The sequence below is a fragment of the Protopterus annectens genome, chromosome 1.part2, assembly GCF_019279795.1.
Source record: "Protopterus annectens isolate FY-2018-M chromosome 1.part2, PAN1.0, whole genome shotgun sequence".
Classification (NCBI taxonomy): domain Eukaryota; kingdom Metazoa; phylum Chordata; order Ceratodontiformes; family Protopteridae; genus Protopterus; species Protopterus annectens.
In genome coordinates, this window is record NC_056727.1 from 109,799,415 (window position 1) to 109,821,431 (window position 22,017).

The 22,017-nt window shown below is 41.1% G+C and overlaps 1 protein-coding gene across 1 annotated transcript in view; it reads right to left on the reverse strand.

Annotated features, from left to right (window-relative positions):
• PSME4 (proteasome activator subunit 4) overlaps positions 1-22,017 on the reverse strand; it is a 2,990,260-nt gene that overhangs the window by 1,847,795 nt on the left and 1,120,448 nt on the right. The window contains exon 18 of the mRNA XM_044055122.1: positions 14,040-14,255. Within this exon, the coding sequence (XP_043911057.1) occupies positions 14,040-14,255 (216 nt within the window). The remainder of the gene's footprint in view (positions 1-14,039; positions 14,256-22,017) is intronic.

The window sequence follows — 22,017 nt, forward strand, 5'->3', positions numbered from 1 at the left end:
GCATACTACCTTCACCTAAGATGATACCACAACATAAACAAAAAAAGATGGACTTCAACAACTGGCTTAGTTTCTGGTGTCATTCTAAAGGGATCCAGTGCCTATCAGCCTGGGATGACATGGTAGATAGACCACTCAGCTTTGCCAGAGATGGGGTCTTCATCTATCACCTCTGAGATTTCAGTTACTGGCTAAGGCTCTTGCCTCCCCCATAGTGCCTCTTTTAGGCAGTGTTATAATAAGAAAAAATCCTGATGTAAAAGTATCTTCAAAAAGCAACCTCAAAGTTATGCTGCTAAACGCTAAGAGTCTAAACCTAAAAGTTCACTCAATGGAAGCAGCCCTCACCTTAGAAGATCTGTGCAATCACAGTGACTTTGTTTACGGCTGCAGAAGGCACCCCAGCCATACCGAGTTATAATGCCTTCCACACATTCAGACCACAAACTGTAAGTGCGAGAACTAAAGGAGGTGGAGAATTAATATTCAAAGATAAATACCTCTATATTGGTTAAATAAAATGACTCCCTTGAACTAATCCAGGTCCAATTGACTGTAAGACCCCCTCCATGAACAAGGATACCCACACTGCATACTTGGATCTAGTTAAAATCGCTCAAGATACAATCAAACACCCTGGTTTTAGGTGACTAACTACCCATCCATAGACTGGGTAAATCATACGTGTACTAACACACTTGCCCAAAGGTTCTTGGAACTCTTCAACTCCAATGCCCTGGAACAGTTGGTTGACACCCCACAATGGGCCCAAACATTCTGGATCTGGTGCTAACATGCGTCATCATTACACAACCCCATGTGTGTGGCCCTCCCTAGTGATGTTGGATCATAAATCAGTCTCATTAGAAGTAACAATAACATCTGACCACTCATTAGCAGCAACTAGACTAAAAAACGTCTCCAAAGCCAATTACAACCTAATAAGTGACGGCATTAATAGCTTCATAGCCCCTGCCCTCACTGATGGTATGGACACCTATACTCGGATTTATACCAATGCTTTGTATAAGCATCTATACAAATGTATCGACTCTGCTGTACATGATTGGATCAAAACAAGATCTTCAAGAAACAATGAGCCTGCCTGGTGGATATCCGCTATTAAAAAGTTATACAATAAGCTAAAGAAATTGCTGTCCAAGAGCAGGAACGAACAGTTTCTGAATTGGAAGCATTCTCTCCTCGGCTTAAACAAGCAAGTAAGACACCTCATAAGGCATTCTAGAGATGATTATAAATCCAAATTAGCCTCCTTCATTAAGGATAACCTTAAGGCTTTCCTTAGCTACGTTAGAAATCTTAAATGAAAAACCTAGATTTGCGCAGAACTGGTTGTTAATGGCACGACATATACTGAGCCTGCAGAAATAGCCAAACTGACAGTTTCACTGGAAACTTCTACCTCCTATCCCACCACATATCCCCCAAAATATCCCTACCACCTGTCCTCCACCTAGTATCTCCAAGGAGCAGGTCGCAAACGTTCTCTCCAAAGCCAAAAACATAGCCTCTAATGGACCTGGTAATATCCTAGACTTTGTTCTAAATGGATTAAAACAGAAACTAGCTGCACCGCTGGGTACTCTTCTCAACCACAGTCTAAGCAAAGGTTCTGTACCTGCTGAATGCAAAACAGCAACAGTCATCCTGTTACATATATAAGCCACCTCCACAAACTCTGGGAACTACAGACCCAAAAACCTGACCAACCTAATCTGGAAGGGCATGGAAAGAATAATCACGGACCTTATCAACAAAGATATGAGAAACCTCCAAACGTTCGACCCGACCCAGTTTGGCTTCGTTAAAGGGAGCTCCTGCCTCTTGAACTTGGTGACTTCATTGAGACAGTCACCAAAGCTATGGACGAAGGAAAATCCACACATACAGCCTGCCTGGACCTAGCTAAGGCATTTGACACTATTCCCAACTCAGACATCATTCATAAACTCACCCAGCTGGAGATCAACCTGTATACTGTCAGGTGGGTTGCAAATTGCTCACTGATAGGACGCACACAGTCAAAATAGGTGACTCTACCTACACCAGCAGACGCATAACCAGTGGTGTTCAACAGGGATCTGTGCTAGGGCCCCTACTGTTTGGAATCTACTTCTCAGGTGTACCAGCCAAAACAAAAAGCCTATGGCTGACAAAGTTTGCTGATGATTGCAAACTGGGTGCAGTCATTGAGTTCCCACACAATGTCAACATCCTACAAGAGGGACTTACACATATTAACGACAGGTGCCAAAGTCATGGGCTAAAACTCAATGCAAAAAAATGCATTATCATCCCCTTCGGCAAGGATGACATCCCTGCAGATTACCACATTAATAATACCCTAAGCATGCTGTCAAGGCCGCCACCCTAGCTAGATAGAATTTTGAAAATAATTCTGTCATTTGTAAATATTAATATAATCCACAGGCTTGTTTACAAATGTAAAGAGAACTATATGTTATGATTAAACTACATGTTGTACTGAGCTTCAAAAATGTAACCACAGTGCAACCTGCTGGAAGAAAGATGTTAAGTAAAGAATTTTACAACTGTGTTTGATCTCAAGCTTAGAGACAAGATGTCTGGGCTGGGAAATTCTTTCTATTGTTTTGGGACAGAGATAATTGCTAGATTCTACATGTAAAGTGTTCCTTATTGCTAAGGCTTCCTGGCAGGTGCAAAATTACAAAGATATGTTAAAATGTGAGTTCTGTGAACTTGGGAAACTTCAGCAGAGGTGTCAAGAATGATGTAATCTGAAATTACTCAGCAGTAAAGTGCATTATCAATTTAAGGGCCATCTCAGAAAGAAAGCAGAGGATTTTGTATCTTGTCCTGGATCTAGTAAGAACATCCACTCACCAGCACTTGCTTGCTCTGTATGCAAGTTGTATTTAGAACAGTGATTTATCTTAGAGATAGACAGAAATAGTAAGATTAGACTAGCTGTTTTCTACATTTATGTCAGACTGTCCTAAAATATTGTTTTAAAGCATTTTCCTGTGATTTCTAAACTCTGTAATGTCATTGTGTTGAAGTAATAAATATTGTCTTGTGTTTTTATTATTAAATATTTTTAAACTTTTCAACTGTGGCTGTTTTGTATAGAGCTAATTTAAGCTCTTAAAGTACTTTACATGTATTTGGTGATACTGTACTAAGCCACTCAAGACTAGCCTTAGCCCTGGGTCACACTTACTATTTGGATAAGAGTAACACTGCACAGTAAAATTGGTCACCCTTTGGGAAAGGCCTTATTAGTAGCTGATAAGTAGAGGTTGGTGGCAGTGATTTCTACCTTATAGTCTGGGCAAGAAAAGGGCACAGCTGGAGAACCTGTGCCAGCCTTCCCCAGGAGTGTCTGTGTGTTTATATATAAATTAAATCTCAAAGTGTGTATGTGTGTGTGTGAGTGTGAGTGTGAGTGTGTGTGTGTGTGTGTGTCAGCTACATGGGCAGGGACACGAACCAATGGTTGGACAGTGAGGGTACTGGAGGGTTTGGCTTGACTACTCGGCTGAGAACTGTACCCTATAGCTGTGCCAGTGGAGAGTCTCATTGGGGATCTGGAGAGAAAAGGAGAAACCAGCTCCAGACTGACTGCGATCTTTGTGTGCTCTTAAGGGAAATTGTACTTTACTGTGTGTGTACTTGTTATCCTCCCAATTTGCACATCCCTTACTGGTGCTAGTGGTGATGATTGAGGCTCCTTGATTACTGGGCCAATGCACGGGTGTCACATATTAACTGGTGGCAGTGGTGGGAAATCCACATCAGATATTCATTGTTTGGCAATGGTGGGATTTCCACATCAAATATAATTGTTTTACAGTGGTGAGTTAGCCACATCACATACTAATTGGCTTGTAGTGGTGTGGACATTGAATTCCTGTAGCTTGTGTACAGTGATCACTGAAGGTGTTTTTGTACTCTAAACCAGCTCAGATCACAATTGTTTTATTTCTTTTGTTAGCTTAGTCAGGGAGAGCAGGCAAGCATGTCAGCAGAGGAGTATGGCAAGCTGATAAGGAGCCAGTTGGCTGAGATGTGCTAGGCTAAAGGACTGGTGCATGGAAACCTGACTAAAGTAGACATGATTGCAGCTTTAAATCACAGCTGCAGCTGAGAGTAGCAACCAGGAGAACGATCAGACTGGCCGTGGAGATGAGCAACACTCAGAGAATGGATAGCTCAACCTTTCTACGGAGGACTTAAAAATCCATCTGCAGCTAGAGAGACTTGAGTTGGAGGCCAGGAATTTGGAAATAGAAGCTGAGGAGAAGGAGAGGCAGAGGCAACATGAAAAGGAGATGCTGAATCTTTGCCAGAGTCATGCAGGTAATGGGGAAGGGGGTAACCAAACCCCAGAAGTAACGAGGGTCAGTAAATTTCTTCCGCAATTTACAGAGGGGGATAATTTTGACAGTTTCATTCATATGTTTGAATGGGTATGTAAACAGTATGAGGTTGCCCAAAGGATCTGGGTATGGTTCCTGACCCCCTTACTCTATGGTAAAGCTGTAAATGTTCTTTCCAAACTATTTATCTGATGTTGACTTTTTAAACTATAATGTTGTAAAGAATTGTTTGCTAGAATTTTTTAAGCTAACACCTGTAACTTATAGGAAAAAGTTTCTTGAGCATAGACGCAAGGCAGATGAGTGTGTGTGAATATGCTGCTGAACTAAGCACTTATTTTCATAGGTGGGTGAGTGGATGTCAGGTCATCACATCTGAAGGGTTGGCAGACCTTTTGGTGAGGGAACAAGCCCTTAGCACTTTGCCTGAGGACATGAGGATCTGGTTAGCTGATGGACAATGCTCAACTGCAGATGAGTTGGGGAAGAAGGGAGACCTATACCTAGTAAGCAGGGCATCACTGGAGAGGAAAGGGACAACCAGTGCTGCACATGGGTCTAAGGGAACTCATGTTGGGCAGCCAAGACTGCCCCAACAGAATCTGCCAGTAGCAGGGGAAGCCACTAGTCCAGGTACATGTCCAGGACCAAGGGTTCATAGGTTGGTACTAGGCTATCAGTCCTAGGGCCTATACAAGCCTAGCCATAACAATTCCCTAGCTATTTCTTCCCACACTATTTACTTCCCTGGTCCACTGTCTAGCAGGGCGACTGACATGATCCCCGGGGTGAATTTCCTTTCTCCCATCCAATCGTCAAGGTTCCTTTTGAAGACGGCCAAGGAGGCGCTCTGCTTGACATGTATGGGCAGTCTATTCCAGAGTCTGGGGAGTCTCTGGGTCAGGAACCTATCCCTCCAGCATGTTTTGTTATTTTAATGACAAGGTTAAGATGCCTGGAGCGTGTGGCTCTGAGGGATTGGGATTTCTTTAAGTGTAGCATGTCCAACAGCTCTGGGTTTGACATGGCCTTGTATGTTAAGCAGAGATCGCCTCAGAGTAGATGATATGCGACAGAGTATAGCTGGAGTTTTTTAAGGAGGTCAGCATAGGGCATCTGCTTTAGGCCTGTAATTCTTTTAGTGAGGTATTTCTGCAGCCTTTCCAATTGTTGCAGATGTCTTGAGAGGTACATACCAAATGGGGCGTTGTATTCTATAATGGGTCTAATGAGGGATGAGTACAGTGGGACAATGACCTCCTTTTTTCTGGATGAAAAGCCCTTAGTGATGAAGTGCGCCACATAGAAGGATTTCCTGACTGTTGTGGAGATGTGGTTATTGAAGGTGAGACCACTGTCCACCTGTGTCCCTAAGTCTCTTATCATACTTTCAGTGTTTATTGTACTGCCACCTATGTGGCAATTCACAGGTACATGTTTTTTCCCAAAGGGGATAACTATACATTTCTTGGCACTGAGCTTGAGCCCATGGCTCTGGCACCAAGCATCTGTTTCTGTAAGGCCCTTTTGCAGAGTATCCATATCATTTGGGGATTCAATAATGGCTCCCAGTTTGCAGTCATCTGCAAACTTTGTTAGCCAGAGTCCCTTAGTGTTGGCCTGTACTTCAGAGAACTAGATGCCAAACAAGAGCGGTCCCAGGACTGAACCCTGAGGTACTCCACTTGTTCATTGTCAGGAGCTGGATTTGGAGTCAGCTACTTTTACAGTGTGGGTTCTGTCAGTAAGCCAGTTGGCAATCCATCGAGTGATGTAGGGATTAATGCCCAGCTTAGTAAGTTTATCTATGATTCCAGAGTGGGGGATGTCAAAGGCCTTGGGGAGGTCCAGATAGGCTGTGTGGACTGCCTTACCCTCATCCACAGCTCTGGAGACTGATTCGAAGAAGTCAATCAGGTTCAGGAGACAAGAACGGCCCTTCACGAACCCAAACTAGGTGGGGCCCAGTGTTTGAAGGTTGCCAATATCTTTGTTTATAAGTTCCACAATACGTTCCATGGCCTTGCAGATCAGGCTCGTCAGACTGGTGGGGCGGTAGTTCCCAGGATCCAAGGTGGATCCCCCCATGCGGAGTGGGATAACTGTAGCTGTGTGCCACTCAGTGGGCATGAAGCCTGTGGTGAGGGTATGATTAAACATGACACTTAGGTGAGGTGCCAGTTCATTTTGTAGTTCATGTAGTACACAGCCCGGGATGTCATCTGGTTCCATGGATGCTGTATTCTTAGCTTTGGAGAGTGCGTTTTTTACCTGTGTGGCCATTATTACCGGAATTTGACAATCTTCTGGTATTGAGATGGGTTGTTTAGGGGGTGAGAGGGGGGTGAAGTTGGCACTGAATCGATCTGCCAGGATACTGGCAATATCCTTGGAATCAGTATATTTAATGCCATTCTGTTGTAGTTCACAGCAGATATGAGCATTGCCATTTAGATTCTTGACATAGTTATAGAATGCCTTGTGGTTGTCTTTGGAATCTTTGGCAATTTTATTTTGTAACTAACTCTGGAGGATTTTACGAGGGATCTCAGCTTCTTACTGAGGCTGGTAAGGGAATTTTTTGCATTGTGGGATTTTGCTCTTTTCTGCAACAGTTTCTTCCTTTTGTTGTAAAGTTTGTTTATGGCAGGGGACCACCAGATTGGCTTCCTTTTTTTGGAGGAGAGTATCTTGGTTCTATTTGGGATGGCACGATTCATGCATGAGTGGATCTGCTCGTACAGTGCCTTAGTGTAGGCCTCAGCAGTCGAACTTTCAGTTCCCGTCTGCATGGGGGTCATGATGTTTGTCACTTCTGACTTGAGTAGCATGAAGTTGGCTTTGGAGAAGTTTTTTATGGAGGCTTTCTTACTGGGGAGTGGGGGCGGGATGTGAATGTTAAGGGTGATTAGCTTATGGTCTGACTTGACCATAGGTGTGGAGCATCAATTTCCCATGTTGGTAATTACCAAGTCTACAATACTGGAGCCCCTGGTGGGACTATGAATTACCTGATCCAGGGCGTTGGAATTTATGAATTCCAAGAAATGTTGGGCAAAGGTGTTGTTACACGAGTAGTTTTCCTAGTTAATGGCAGGGTAGTTGAAATCACCCAGTATTTGGGTCTTTGGTTGTATCATAATATTTTCCAGTATGTTTAGAAAGGTGTAATAACAATCTTTGGGCATGGTGGGTGATCTGTAGCAAGCTACAATTTGGATTGCAGTCTTACCTAGTGTTAGTTGCATCTGGAGAATTTCAGAAGCATTGTGTTGGGCAACTAGCCTGGTGGTGTGAATATCCTTGGTGAATATGGACACTCCTCCACCTTTAGTGTTTCGATCCTGGTTTGGTGGCCGAAAAGTGTGGTAAGAGTTGTAGCCTGGTATTGCAGGGGTGCTCTCTGGAGCCTTGAACCAGGTCTCAGTTACTACCCAGATATCGATATTCCAAGTTTTTAGGAGTTCCTCGAGAATGTGCATTTTGAGGTTTAGACTTCTAGCACTGAGTAGCATTACCTTCAAATTTTGCATCCTTGTACCCGTTACGGTGGTAGTTTTGTCCTTTGAACTTTGCCTAAAAAGGGCACTATAGGGGTGGCAAGAGCTTTAGCCAGTAATCTGAATCCCAGGGGTGACAGGTGCAGACCATCTCTGGCAAAGCATCGTGGTCTGTCAATCATGTCGTTCCAGGCAGACAGATACTGGATCCCTTTGAATGACACCAGATGCTTAGCCAATTGTTGAAGTCAATCATTTTGTCCTTATATTGTGGTATCATTCTGGGTGCTGGTGCCAAAAAAGGATGGCAGCACCAGGTTCTGTGTGGACTACAGGAAATAAAATAGTCACACAAAGTCAGATGCTTACCCTATGCCTAGGACAGATGAAGCCCTAGAGCAGCTGGGTAGGGATAAGTATCTTACCACCATTGATTCTAACAAGGGTTACTGGCAGCTGCCCTTGACTCCCCCGTGCTAGAGAGAGGTCAGCCTTTGTGACTCCTTTTGGATTGTACGAGTTCACAAAGATGCCCTTTGTGATGAAAAATGCCCCAGCGACTTTCCAGAAGACTGGTAGATCACACCCTAGCAGGAGATTTTGCCCTTGCTTACCTAGATGATGCTGCCATTTACAGCAATTTCTGGCAAGAGCACCTTCAGCATGTCAGGGAGATGCTGGGCAGACTACACAGGGCAGGGTTGACCATTAAGCCCAGCAAATGTCAGGTGGGTATGGCAGAGGTCTCCTACCTGGGGTATAGAGTGGGGAGTGGTAAGATCAGGCCAGAACCTGCCAAAGTGGATGCCATTCAGGCATGGCCTGCACCTGTTACCAAAATGCAAGTGAGGGCATTCTTGGGGACAGCAGGGTACTACAGAAAGTTTGTCCCCAGTTATAGTACCATAGTGGCTTCCCTCACAGACCTGGCAAGAAAAAACAGGCCAGATAAGGTAGTGTGGACCCCACCATGTGAGAAGGCATTCCAGAAGCTTAAAGAAGCTTTGGGAGGACCCCCTGCATTAGCCTGTCCAGATTACAGCAAAGAATTTGCTGTGCAGGTGGATGCTTTGAACCATAGGGTGGGGGCTGTACTTAGCCAGATTTCTTCAGACGGAGAAGAGCACCCAGTGGTTTATCTCAGTCGTAGGCTCCAACCCAGGGAGGAATGCTATGCAGCTGTACAAAAATAATGTCTACCCATAGTGTGGGCACTACAGAAACTTCAGCCTTATCTGTATGGAAGGAAATTCACTATAGTTACAGATCACAATCCCCTAACATGGTTAAATCGAGCCAGCCAGCAAAATGCCAAGATACTAAGGTGGAGCCTAGGGGTGCAAGCATATATATGACAGTGCAGCACTGCAGTGAGATTAGCAATGCCAATGCAGATGGGCTTTCAAGATGGGGAATGGGGTAAGGTATACCCAGATAGACTCACTCCTCTCAAGCAACGTTTCTCAAGGGTCACTTGAAAAACTAGCTTGAGTTCTGGGGGGAGGGGGGGTATGATAACTGAGAAACTGCCAGCCTAGCTAGATAGAATTTTGTAAATAATTCTATGTCATTACAAATATTAATATGATCCACAGGCTTGTTTCACAAATATAAGAAAAAAAGAAGTTATAGGTTCATAGGTTCATAGGTTCATACTAGGCTATCTGCCCGAGGGCATTTACAAGCCTAGCCCATAGTTTTGTGGCTTACGCCACCCCTTTAGTATGGGGAACTATACCCATTATTTTGCTGTGCCTCTGTTGAGCAGTGACACTGAGGTAATCCCTGGGGTATATCTGCGATCTCCCATCCATTGGTCAAGATTTCTCTTGAACAAGGCCAGCGAGGTGCTCTGCCTCACATATACCGGGATTTTATTCCACATTCACCATAACATTCCATCTAAGTAGTTCTAGTTCTACTTCATTTGTCTTCAACCTGTGGGTCTTTGGATCCATATCGGATCTGACACGGCCACTTTTTCTAGCTACGGCTCCGAGCTACATGCTCCTCCCCTTACCCATAATGCCCCTGTCTCTCTTCACCCTTCAGATCGAGTTTGCTGCCTAACATATAATAAATACCCAACCTAATAACACCTTATCCACCAACACCAACATCACAAAAGAGCTTTAGCCCTAACAGAACCAAAGATCCCAGCAACAACTGTCCAGTACAAAGGATGTGTCAAATCCCAAAGGATAAGGTTAGGGGGAAGGAGGGGGAAAGGTTGAAGACAAATGAAGTAGAACTACTCAGATAGAATGTTATGGTGAGTACATAACTTCTTTATCTGAAGTAGTTTACTTAATTTGATCTTCAACCTGTGGGACAGAGTCCCCAGCTACCTAACTCTTGGGAGGCCCTCATGGAAGGATATTCTGGAGCACCGCAGAGTAAAAGGATGCTCTACTCCTAGAAATCAAATCCAGTTTATAATGAGAGATAAAGGTATGAGATGAGGCCCAAGCAGCAGCTGAACAAATATCATCCAAAAAGACCCTAGACCAAAAGGCTGCTGATATAGCTATAGACCAGGTTGAATTAGACTTCATTTTCCTGGAAGAGACAAACCTCTATCTGAATAAACTCAGCCAATGCATTCTGAAATCCAGCGAGCAATAGTCACTTTTGAGACAGATTTACCAAAGAAGGGCTTGGCAGGGGACACAAAAAGCTGATCAGACTTGCGGGAAGGTTTAGTCCTGTGCAGATAAAACCTCAACTGCCTATGTATGTCCAGTTAATGTAATCTGTATTCCCCTTTGTTCTGGTAGTTTGGAAAAAATACTGGTAGATTAATAATCTGATTTATATTGATTTCTGAAGCTACCGTGGGAAGGAAGGACGGGTTAGTTCGTAGCGATACTCTTTGTGAAAGCTCATGTAAGGGGTTTTGATAGAAAGAGCTTGAAGCAGATGTGATAGCAACCAAAAAGGAAGTTTTCAGGGTAAAAAATTGCAGATCCACAGATGCTGCAGGCTCAAAGGGGGAAGAAACCAATGTCTGCAACAACAAAGTAAGATTCCATGGAGGGATGGGGTCCTTAACCGGAGGTCTGAGAAGAAAGGAACCTCTGAGGAAGGTCTTACAAAGTAGCCGAAGCCAATAAAGACATGCCTACCCAAACATGAAAGTTAGAAATGGTGGCTAGCTGAACTTTCACTGTAGAGGAACTAGCACCCTGATGAAAAATGCTAGCTAGGAAATCTAAAACCACTGAAAGTGGTGCAGTGAAAGGATCCAAAGACATCTCCATGGCCCAAATAGAAAAATGTTTCCATTTACTACGATAAAATTTTCTGATGGATGATTTATGAGCTGCCACCAGAATGGATTTAACTGGAAAAGATAGACTGGGAGTACTAAGAATAATGGGAACCGGAGCAGCCAAGCAGTGAGCTTCAGACTGTCCAATCTGGGTGAGGAATCCCAGAGGCATGTGAAAGCAGACCCAGGACCAGATCCAAGATCCATGGTAGAACAACTAGGTGAGACGTGAGTAAGGGAAACCAAACTTGACAGGGCCAGAATGGGGCTATGAGGATCACAGTACTCTTCAGCCTTCGGCTTTCTGCAGAAACTTCAACATGAGGGGAAGAGGGGGATAAGCATAAAGAAGCCTGGGAGACCAAGCATGAATCCTAGCGTCTCTGGGGACTTCCTCTGGAGGGGGGTTTAGAGTGAAAAACTGGCTGCATTTTGCATTGGAAGGGGAGGTGAAGAGATCACAGCAAGGACAACCCCACTGTAGGAAGATCTGCTCCTCTACTGAAGACTTTAGTGACCACTCGTAAGACATCAGGATAGATCTGCTGAGCCTGTCCGCTAAAATGTTGCAACTATGTTGCAAATGTTAAAACCATCCTGGGATGTGCATCGCCACCAGAAAACAGACGGTGGAGATCGTCCATTCCCACACTCTCATGGCCTCTCGACATAAGGGATAAGATCTGGTTCCCCCCCTGTTGATATACCAGACCACTGACATGTTGTCTGTCTGAACTGCAATCATTCCCAGAAGATGATGAACATGGAGGGCCTGCAACAGAAGAAAAAACACTCATCTCTAGAACACTGATATGCAGATAGGTCTCAGAAGGGGAGCACGTGCCTTGGACTGTCCTTCCCGAGCAATGCCCCCCCCCCAAGTAGGAAGAAGTCAGTGGTCACCAAGGGTTTGGGGTAAAGGAGGGTTGAAAGGGACGGTCCCTCCAGTAGATCCGGGGACTGAATCCACCACCAAAGGGAGTCCTTGCAGACTTTTGAAATTCTCACTGGGAAGGTCTGAAAACAACCACTGTACTGCTAGAGTCCACTGCAGTACTCTCATATGAAGGTGTGTCATGGGGAGAAGATTTACTGTCACCGCCATACAACCTAAAGCCCTTAACACCGCTTCGGCTGTTGGTAACTAGTTCTGAAGGATGTGTAAGATATGTAGCCTGAGGCTACAACCGGTCTCAGGTGAGAAACACCTGTGATTGTATTGTGCCCAGCCGTGCCCCAATGAAATCTAGAACGTGGACCAGTTGGAGGACAGACTTGAACTAGTGTAAAAGGACCTTTTCCTTGTCATCACTGTAATATGTGCAAATATATTTGCAGCGATATTTTTTTTTACACATCCTGACGCAGACAATATTTTTGAATTTGATTTCTATGCTGATTGTGGTACCTGCAACATAGTTTAGCTTCTTGTGAACTGTGTAAAATGTTTTATGTAGGAAAAACCAACCACTGCTTAAGAGATCAGATAAGAGAACATTTATACAGTACTAGCAAAAACGCTTAGTCTAAGCATGTCATCTTAGCAGGTAATAATCATTGTTTTAAGTTTATGGTGTTGGAAATTTATCATGTTGGTTGTAGGGGCACAGAAGGCTTAGAAACAAAATGGATGACAATCTTACAAGCAACTAGAGGGAAAGGGTTAAAGGAGTTTATTCCTATTAAACCCTTATTGAAGTCACGTGATCTGTATCACTAAACCCTATAAAAAGGGAGTTTAATTGTGTTTTAATTAAATTTGAAGTACTGTGTCAAGTACGAAAGCGCTTCTCTCTCTTTTATTTCTTTCATTATTTTTATTAAAAAAAGACAGTTCACACCTTCAGCCGTTTGTTTGTTTTGATTTACTGCAACATCATGTTGACCCAAATATCTGAGACTTGGCAAGAAGCAATCCCACTGTCTGGCACCAAAGGGAACTATGCAGTTTGGGATGCAGTCAATGTAGGCATTGGGATGATGGGACAACAAGACAGTGCCTCATCACATCAGATGTCCTCAGGTCTCAGTGGGACCGGTGGCATCACTGTAGCCTCTCACACCCTCTCTAACAGCTCTTTGACAATTAAGCTTTTGTTTCTCCCTTCTGTTTCTCCATTCTGCAGGGCCTAGACTCATTCTCAGCTGGAACAGAATGTTTGTAGCTACTGGTGGAGGGGCTACTGAGGGGAGAGTTGGACTCTTGGGTTAATGTAATGAGCTTGTTATGCTTGGGCATGATTGATCTATACTTATACCATGTTGCTACTGCCTGGAACTCCTTACCTGTATCCATCTGGCCAATTCCATCCCGCCAGTCCTTTAAAATCATTCCGAAAGACTTCCTAACTGAAATCTGTCTCTGTTCTTGCTCAGCTCCAGGACAAATTGCAGCCCTAAATATCAACATTCAACAACTATCAATATTCATACCTTACGCTTCCTTACTCTTCTTTCTTCAGTCACTGCCTTACTTCAATCAATTTCTCTCCCGACTATCTTTCTAAATGTGCCATAACCCTGTTTTTTTCTCTCACTTTACACTGTGATTCTTATTTGTATTATACTAACTTACCTTTAAAACATATATAAGCTGGCAAAAAATTCTCCAAACATTAAATCACTGTCATACAAGTTGTACATATTCCTAACCAATGTTTTCACATTATGTATAATTTGGTATAATTATTTAAAATGTAGATGTTTTGTATTATTTTTGCAGATTGTAAAATTATTGTTCTTAAAATGCTTTTTGTGTTACTTTGGAGCTTTTCTCCCTGGGCCTCCACTGAAAATAGGTACATAACCAGTCAGACCTTGCAGAAATTCAAATGTCAATAAATAAACAATAACAAAGCTGCGTAAACAAAAAGTAAAAATTCTTGCCTTAATAGGGAAGTACTGAGAAAGAGGCTTATTAAAGCCATCTGGCACACTGCAGTATTCTTTAGGGTAGGTGAGCGTTGTGGATCGAAGCAGATGATACAGGAGGTTACAAGCTAGAGTGTAACCTTGCTTGCAAGTCAAATGTAGAGTCCGTTGTAATGTGTTAACCAATTCTTTTTTGTAAAACACCAACTTCTCTCCATCAACACGAGTAATCTAGAAAAATTAAATTACCTTTTGATTAGTCCACTAAGTCAAAGCAAAGATTTTTCTATGATTCTTGCTGTATTACTCATTTTTGTGGTTTAACTAATCTAGTTAGGAGGCCAATCAGTGTAATTATACCAGTCATTTCACACATCATGTCTGTCTGTCAATACCTTTAGCACTGGAATACAATTTCTGCTGGAGTAAGTTGATTTTATACATCACACAATGATTTAAAACTAAAAAAGAATCATAATATTTTAAAATGTTCTACAGTATTAAAAGAAAATAAACACTAGGCCATTACAGCCTACTGAAATTTTTATTTCCAGTCACAGGTTTTAATACAATTCCTACTTGTCGCACACTTTGGCAAAGAATGGACGAAAGGTAAAAGTTTAATAAAAAAACAGATACCAGTGCATGTTGGGATTATCTTTCTGTGTAATTTCACCAGTTCATCTGGATAAATATGAATTCAGGGGCAGCTAAGGAGTTCAAAGAAAACTCAAACTTCACTTCTTCAGTTTTTTCTGGCAGATAAAAGCCTAACTATATGCTGTTCAATGTGCAGACTTGGGAAAAGCCACTCTTTACCTTTTTAAAATCTGTCATTTGCACAGAGCAAGAAGTGACTGTAATCAAATACTTGTAATAATTAACCCTCTAATTGGAGTCCAAGACACAAGGGATAAGCCAGAATAAGCATTAAACCACTTTTCATTTTACATTCAGGCAACTGTGCCTCAATAAAGGACCCAGGACAGAAGTTCTATAGCAGAATTGAGCATGAGAACGTACACAACTTTTTAATGGAAAATGATTAATCCTGATTCACGACTATGCAAAAATGTAAGAAGGGAGCTTAATATAAGAGACCAAGCAAGAAGGTGATTAAAAGGGTTGGAAAGACCAGAGCAACAAGAACCAGCAGTTTTGAGTGTTAGCAGGAAGAGGTAGTACAAAACAGCATTTGGAAGCGTTACCTCAGACAAGTACCAAGAATTACAAGAACCAGCAGTTTTGAGTGTTAGCAGGAAGAGGTAGTACAAAACAGCATTTGGAAGTGTTACCTCAGACAAGTACCAAGAATTGGATTCAGTGTTCCTAAGAGCTCAAATAAAACAGCAGCACAGGTCAGCTGAGCAGAGTCTTCTACCACTGCAAAAGACCAAGCAAATGTAAGGAAGTTTACCATTCCACCTGTAGTTGGACAAAGTGTCAGGGAGAAAGGGCTGCAGAAGACCCTGTCTGTTTAAAGTAAACAAGAGCGCACTCTACACACATACAAGCACGTGCACAGATACACACACAATACACACACTCTCTTCTCAAGCACACAGTATTTGTGCTACTGTCTTCTTTGTTGCAAGGGAACCCCAAAATAGGCTACAGCAAGAAAAGAAAATATTCTGTATAATCATTACATGGAGGCAGAAGTGAGGAAATATTTTTGCTTTCCATAGCTACTGTGCTGGAAGTACAGAAATACAATTTACTGTGGAAAATATGCTCCAAATGCAACACCCTGCAATTTTCTTGTTGCAAGGAAACTCACCAAAATACTGGAAGCTCTGGATCCAGAAATCCGATTTATTCCTCACTGCAAATAAATGAGCAAAGAATATAACACACTGTACACATTCCTTAAGTGTCAATGTGGAAGAAGCTTTTTAGGGAAGAAAGACAAACAGCATCACTTAAATTCATGAATTTCCATGAGCCTAGAATGAATCTGCCGTCTGCCATTTATTTGCTCTTTAAACAGGCACAAGGACTTGTAGAAAATACAATGCTTATATTACTGTGTTGTAGAACATATGTGAATTTGGTGACAAACTTGATTCATTAATAAAAGAAAATCTGTGATATACAAAATTATGAACCAAGGGGCAGGCTATTAACAAAAATGCACTTGACAACAAAAGCTACAGAAGCATACACAGCAAGTCATATTGCACAGTTAACAATTAAATGATGTAAAGGATGTCTACAAAATAACATGTGAAAGAAATAAAAAAAATCTGAAATGACAATGTTGGGACATATTGCAACATTAATAAATAAAAAGAGCCCCACAAGAATCTAAAATGAAGGCTAGAAACCCCCCCACACACATATTCATTTATGCTTCTTGCAGTAATTATTTAGGGCACACGGTAAGTTTTATCCTGCATTTAATTCTGCAAAATCTGTACAAAAAAGGGACATTTTTCTAAGATATCAACAAAGAAAAGAACTAAGATGCTGTTGGACAAAAATATGAAAGTGAGATATTCTTAGTATTACTGAAATGAAATGAAACAGTTGATTCAGTATAATCTAAGCGTATCTGAGGCAGTGAGACAACTGCAAGTCAGACTGCTAGAAAGAAAGAAATACTGAGAAATAAAAAAAAAAAATGTTATACACATTTTAAAGATAAAATTCTGTGTGAAAGACACTACAGTACAGTTGTGTAAGTTGAACCCACCATACCAGCAGATGTTCAAGTGATCATTCGTGCTGTACTCTTAGCTATATGTGTTGCATCCTGCCAAGGATACAACAGCAGTCCAGCTTGCAAAGCTTCACAGTACCTTCCACACATCCAAACTGACAAGCAGCTCAAGATGAGCCGATTAAAAGACAAGACTGGGTGCAAAGCCCTACAGAGCTTTCCTGCCAGCAGACAAATGAAGGATGACCCCTGAAAACACAATATTAGGAGCAACAAAAAATATCTACACCATGGCATACTAAACACACCAAAAAAAAAACAAGGGGGAATGGAGGGAGAGAGTGGCTACCTCAGCAGTCACTATTCAAACATCTACTGTTATGGCAAGTTCAGCTTACACAACTGTTATGTTCATTTAGCTATATGGGTAGATTATCATAACTAACTACATTTGGGAGGTAGAAGGAGAAGAGTCCAGAAGCCCCTAAATAATGATCCTTCTATGATCTACACCTAAAGAAGGAATTAAGCTTATAATACTATGTAAAAAGTATGCACAGAGGACCAAGGATATGCTTCAAGAATACTTCTAGAATCCAACCTTTTCCAAAAAAAAAAAGCCACAGATGAAGCTAAGCCCTGGTAGAATAGATGTTGATCCTGCCTAGAATACATTTGTTAAGCTGACTATAACAAAAGGTAATAGCCTTACACAACCATTTGTAAACAGTCTGTTTTAACACAGGTTATATCCCTTCTTGCCTTCACAAGAAATAAACAACTGATTCGAAGATATGAAAGATTTAGTTCTGACAAGATAGTACCACAGTTGTCTGTGGACATCCAAGGTATGGAATATCATTTCTCCCTCATTTTTAGGTTCTGAAAGAAATTGGGGAGATGAATAGTTTGGCTTAAAGTAAACCTGGATACCACTTCAGGCATAAAAACAATTATTTCTCAAAGAAACCATGTCTCTTTGGAAAATGAGACAGGGTTGACTCACCATAAGAGCTCGCAACTCGCAGAGGTCAGAGCAATCAGTAAAATTGTTTTCCACATTAATAACCTCAAGTCAGCCAGATTAGCTGGTTCAAGTAGAGCAAGTGCTAGATTCAAACTAAGACAAGAGGAATTCCACCATAAAAAACCCACAAGGTGAAATGGAGATTCCAGCAGCTCAGATGTATTTAACTAAATTAAATACATCTGAGCTGCTGGAGTCTCCGTTTCACCTTGTGGTTTTTCAAGTGCTAGATTCTCTAACACAAAGTTAAGACCTCAAGGAGGAGCCACCAGTTTTCTTGGAGACCTGTTATGTAAAATGCCTTTCAAGAACATTATGATATGGGTAGACATGCTGAAATGGCTAATAAATGAAACTTGATAGAGGAATAAGAAAGGCTACAAGACAATAACTCTCACAAAAATTGTTTATCCAGAGAATAACTAGTCCTGAATGTGCACTAGATATATTGTTGGTACCTACTAGAAAACCTTTTCCATTTGCTAATATATGATTTTCTAGTAGTAGAGTTTCTTCCCTCCATTAATACAGGCTAGACGTTCTCCATAAACAGGTGTCTAAAAGGAATTACGACCTTAAAATCCAGGAAGTAAACTGAAGATGATTACTGTTGGGGTATATCAAACACCCCTGTTCTTGAGTGAGTAGAGCCGGTCTGTGATAAAGTTTGTGATAATTGCCCCTGGACATTACCAAAACAAGGGATTGCCTAGGCCATAAGGGAGTCACCACAATGATCTTGAGAGATTACTTCTGAGTCTTCAAAAGTAACCTGGATGTTAGTGAAAAGGGTGAAAAAGCATACAGGAACATTCCTATCCAAAGAAAAAAAGCACCTTGATTCTAGCTCTCCCAGTGTGAAAACAGAAACTCAGCAGAGAAGTCCAGTAGACTTGTGCTTATGGGTAAATTCCAGTAAGTGGCTGGTAAGTGCACTGCCTGGATGCTAGGAATAAAGAAATACAGAGGACCTGGAAAAAATCAGCTACAAAAAGTAAGGAAGAAACACTGACTGCAGAAAGTTCTGCAGCTGTTCAGCAAAAAGCAATGCAACCTTCAGAAATGACTTCCAATAACCTACAAGAATATATAAGACAACTGCATACAGACCTGGTTAAACTAAAGAAAACACTACTGGAGCATATCAACACAAACTACAAAAAGTTGGGAAAAATGGAAGAAGCTTTAAACAGATATTTAGATGAGATGATAAAGTTGCAAAGTCAGAGGTCGAAATGAAGAAAAGACTGGCTGAGTATGAGACTGCTCAGGAAGAGATGTTTCAAAAAAGTAACAGAATTAGAGGACAGAGCACATAGGGAAAACCTGAGATTTTCAGCTATACCAGAGAAGCTTGGATGGAACAGACTGTATTCATTTTACGAAAGCACAAATGAGCAGCTGGACTGGTATTCCACAGCAGGAGTTGTTAGTTGAAAGGGCAAATCATGTGTATGCTCCAACCCTGGCTATAAGAAAGCAACCTAGACCTTTAATAGTAAAGATGCAATCCTACCAGCAGAAGGAGTTGATTTTGACAAAACTGAAGCTGTGGCAGAAGGACAAACTACTAAAAGTAGGAGACAGCAGAGTTGTGGAGAAGGATTACTCACTGTACACCGGGCAGAAGAGGAGTAAATTCATTCCACTATTCAGGGAATGTTGAGATGCAGGTGTGAGATTCAAATTGCTGTATCCAGCTGTCCTTAAGATATTCTTCCCTGGAGGGACAAAATAATTTTCTGATGAAGTGCATACTGAGGAAGAAATAAAAGTTTGTCCAACAAAAAGTGAGCTGTGAAACAGAAGGAGATTCTGCTTCTTGTTCTTCTGGTAAGAAGGACTACTGAGAGCCTGTACCTGGAAAACCTTTTCCAGTATTTCAACGGAAAATGTTGGAGAGAAGGAAGGCAGCATGAGAGCAGACTAGAAGAATCCAAGAGTACATTGGAAATGAAGCAGAGAGAGGATTTGGGCAATGGAGAAGAACAGCAATAAAATCAGTAACTCAATGTGGCATTACAATGCAATAATTATATTTGTGAAACATGACAGAACAAGAAAATCTGGAAATATTGGGCTTTTTCAAAATTTCTTGGATTTGTGGGGGGAGTCTAAAGTATATGCCCTACTTCATGTCATTAATGTTCAGAAAAATGCTATGGGGAGGGGAAGAGAGGGGAGAAAGCTAACTGTAATAGTACTGCACTTGTGGTGTATTTTTTTGCATGCTATTTTTAGTGTAATGGGGATTGTAAACAGGTGCTGTTCTTTTTCTTTTCCTCCCCTCTTCTCTCTTTCTTCTTGTACAGTTTTGAGATACACAGGCAATGCAATGTAAAAAAAGGCACAGCAAAGTTAAAATGAATGTGCTTTTTTCATTCTTGCATGGGGAAATGACTGTATTAAGAACCTTAGATGGATTAGTTTTAACAGAGAGCAAGTAAATAAAAAGAAATATTGAATATTATGAGGCTTGATCTGAAAAAGAGAAATTGGCTGTCTGGTCCTCATGTCTCCATGGAGCCAATCTGATAAAGAAAAACTGGAGACAGTCTAGTGCAAGGGGATTGGCTGAGGGGAAAGAAACAAAAAGTAACATTTCCCAGTTTTTTTAATGCAATGGGGATACTAATATAAACAGGTGTTTTTTTTCCCCTCCTCTCTTTTTCTTTGATCAGTTTTAAGAAATGTAGAAACTGCAATGTAAAGCAAAGAGGGAGAGAGGAAAGGTCTGGTTAAGACATTATGACAAAAGAAAAATCAGTGTGCTTTTTCCCATGCTAGCATAGGACCCTAGCTGCTATCCAGTAACAAATTCATTATAAAGCATGTAACGAAAAAAAAATAGTGAATATTATAAGGCTTTTTTCTGGTAAACATGGTACTCTTAGCAGTTTTGTGTCTGGTTTGCAAGTGTTTACTGAAAGCCAATGGTACCCTTAGCAGTTTTGTGTCTGGTTTGCAAGTGTTTACTGAAAGCATTCAAGTGTTTTCTCCATTGGGAGAGCTATAAAGACAGACAAAATCAAATAGCATTCACTAACAGCACAGACTGTACCATGTGGCTTAGCATGACTAACCTTTCTTTTTGGTTAACTCTAGTCTGTCTGTGTGGCTATCAACTTAGAGCTTTTGTTCTTATAAAGAAGCAAAAGCTTCAATAATTGAATATGTACATAGTTTTGTGTGTTAGTTAATAGGATTTGGGGGGTTGGGGGTTGTTTGTCCTGTATGACGGCTGCAATGTCTTTCAATATAAATGGTCTTACAGATAAATATAAAAAAGAAAGAGTAGTGAACTCTATTAAAAAATGTAGAGCGCACATAGCTATGCTACATGAGACACAACTGGAAAAAACTGAACATGTGAATTTGATAAAGAAAGGTTTTCAGGGTGGTTATTCAGCAGGATATCTGAGGTAAAGGAAAGAAAAGTACTTATATTAATTGGAACAGGAGCTCCAATAGTGATAGAAGAGGTAACAAAAATAACAATGAAAGATATATAGTACTAAGGGGCTAATAAGGGAGGAGGATTACACTGGCATGCATTTACATTTCACCTAAAACTGCTATAGTGGAGCTTAAGAAAATTATGGGAAAAATAATCAGCTTTTAGCAAGGAATATTACTTGCAGGTAGAGAATGGAATTTGGTTTCCAACAGTGAAGATGTGTCTGGGGGGGCCTATAAGGAAAAATACAGGAGTGTAGATTTTTAAAGAAATGTATGAAAATGTTTGGCATGGAAGATGTGAATTTCACAATAGGGGTTCAGAGTGAATTTACATATTATTCTCCAAGATACAAAAACTGGACTAGACATAATGTATATCTCTCACAGGAACATGTGCATTTAATTGAAGGTCCCAAAATGCACCCAATAACTATTTCAGATAATGCACCAATAATAACTAAAATAAAAATGCAAGGTAATTAAATAAAAATGACACACTGGCACTTTCCCACCTTTCGGCTGAAAAGAGAGGAATTTAAGGAATGGGTTTTGGAATGAATTCAGGAGTTACTACAGAAGATAGAAATTTCTTCTGAAAATATAGCTAGGGAGTGCAATAAAATTAAAGTGGAGTTTAAAACTAGGGTGGAAATAAAGGAGATATGGCTAAGAAATAATTATTTAGAGGGACTGACAAATGTTAAAGTATTGCAAAATAGGGGGAATCTCTCAGAACAAGAAAGAGCAACTGCAGAACGCTAAACAGAAAATAAGGGATTACCTTAATAATATGCAAGAGTTTAGAAAGATTGCTGTTAAGCAACTGTTTTTTTGATAATAATTCT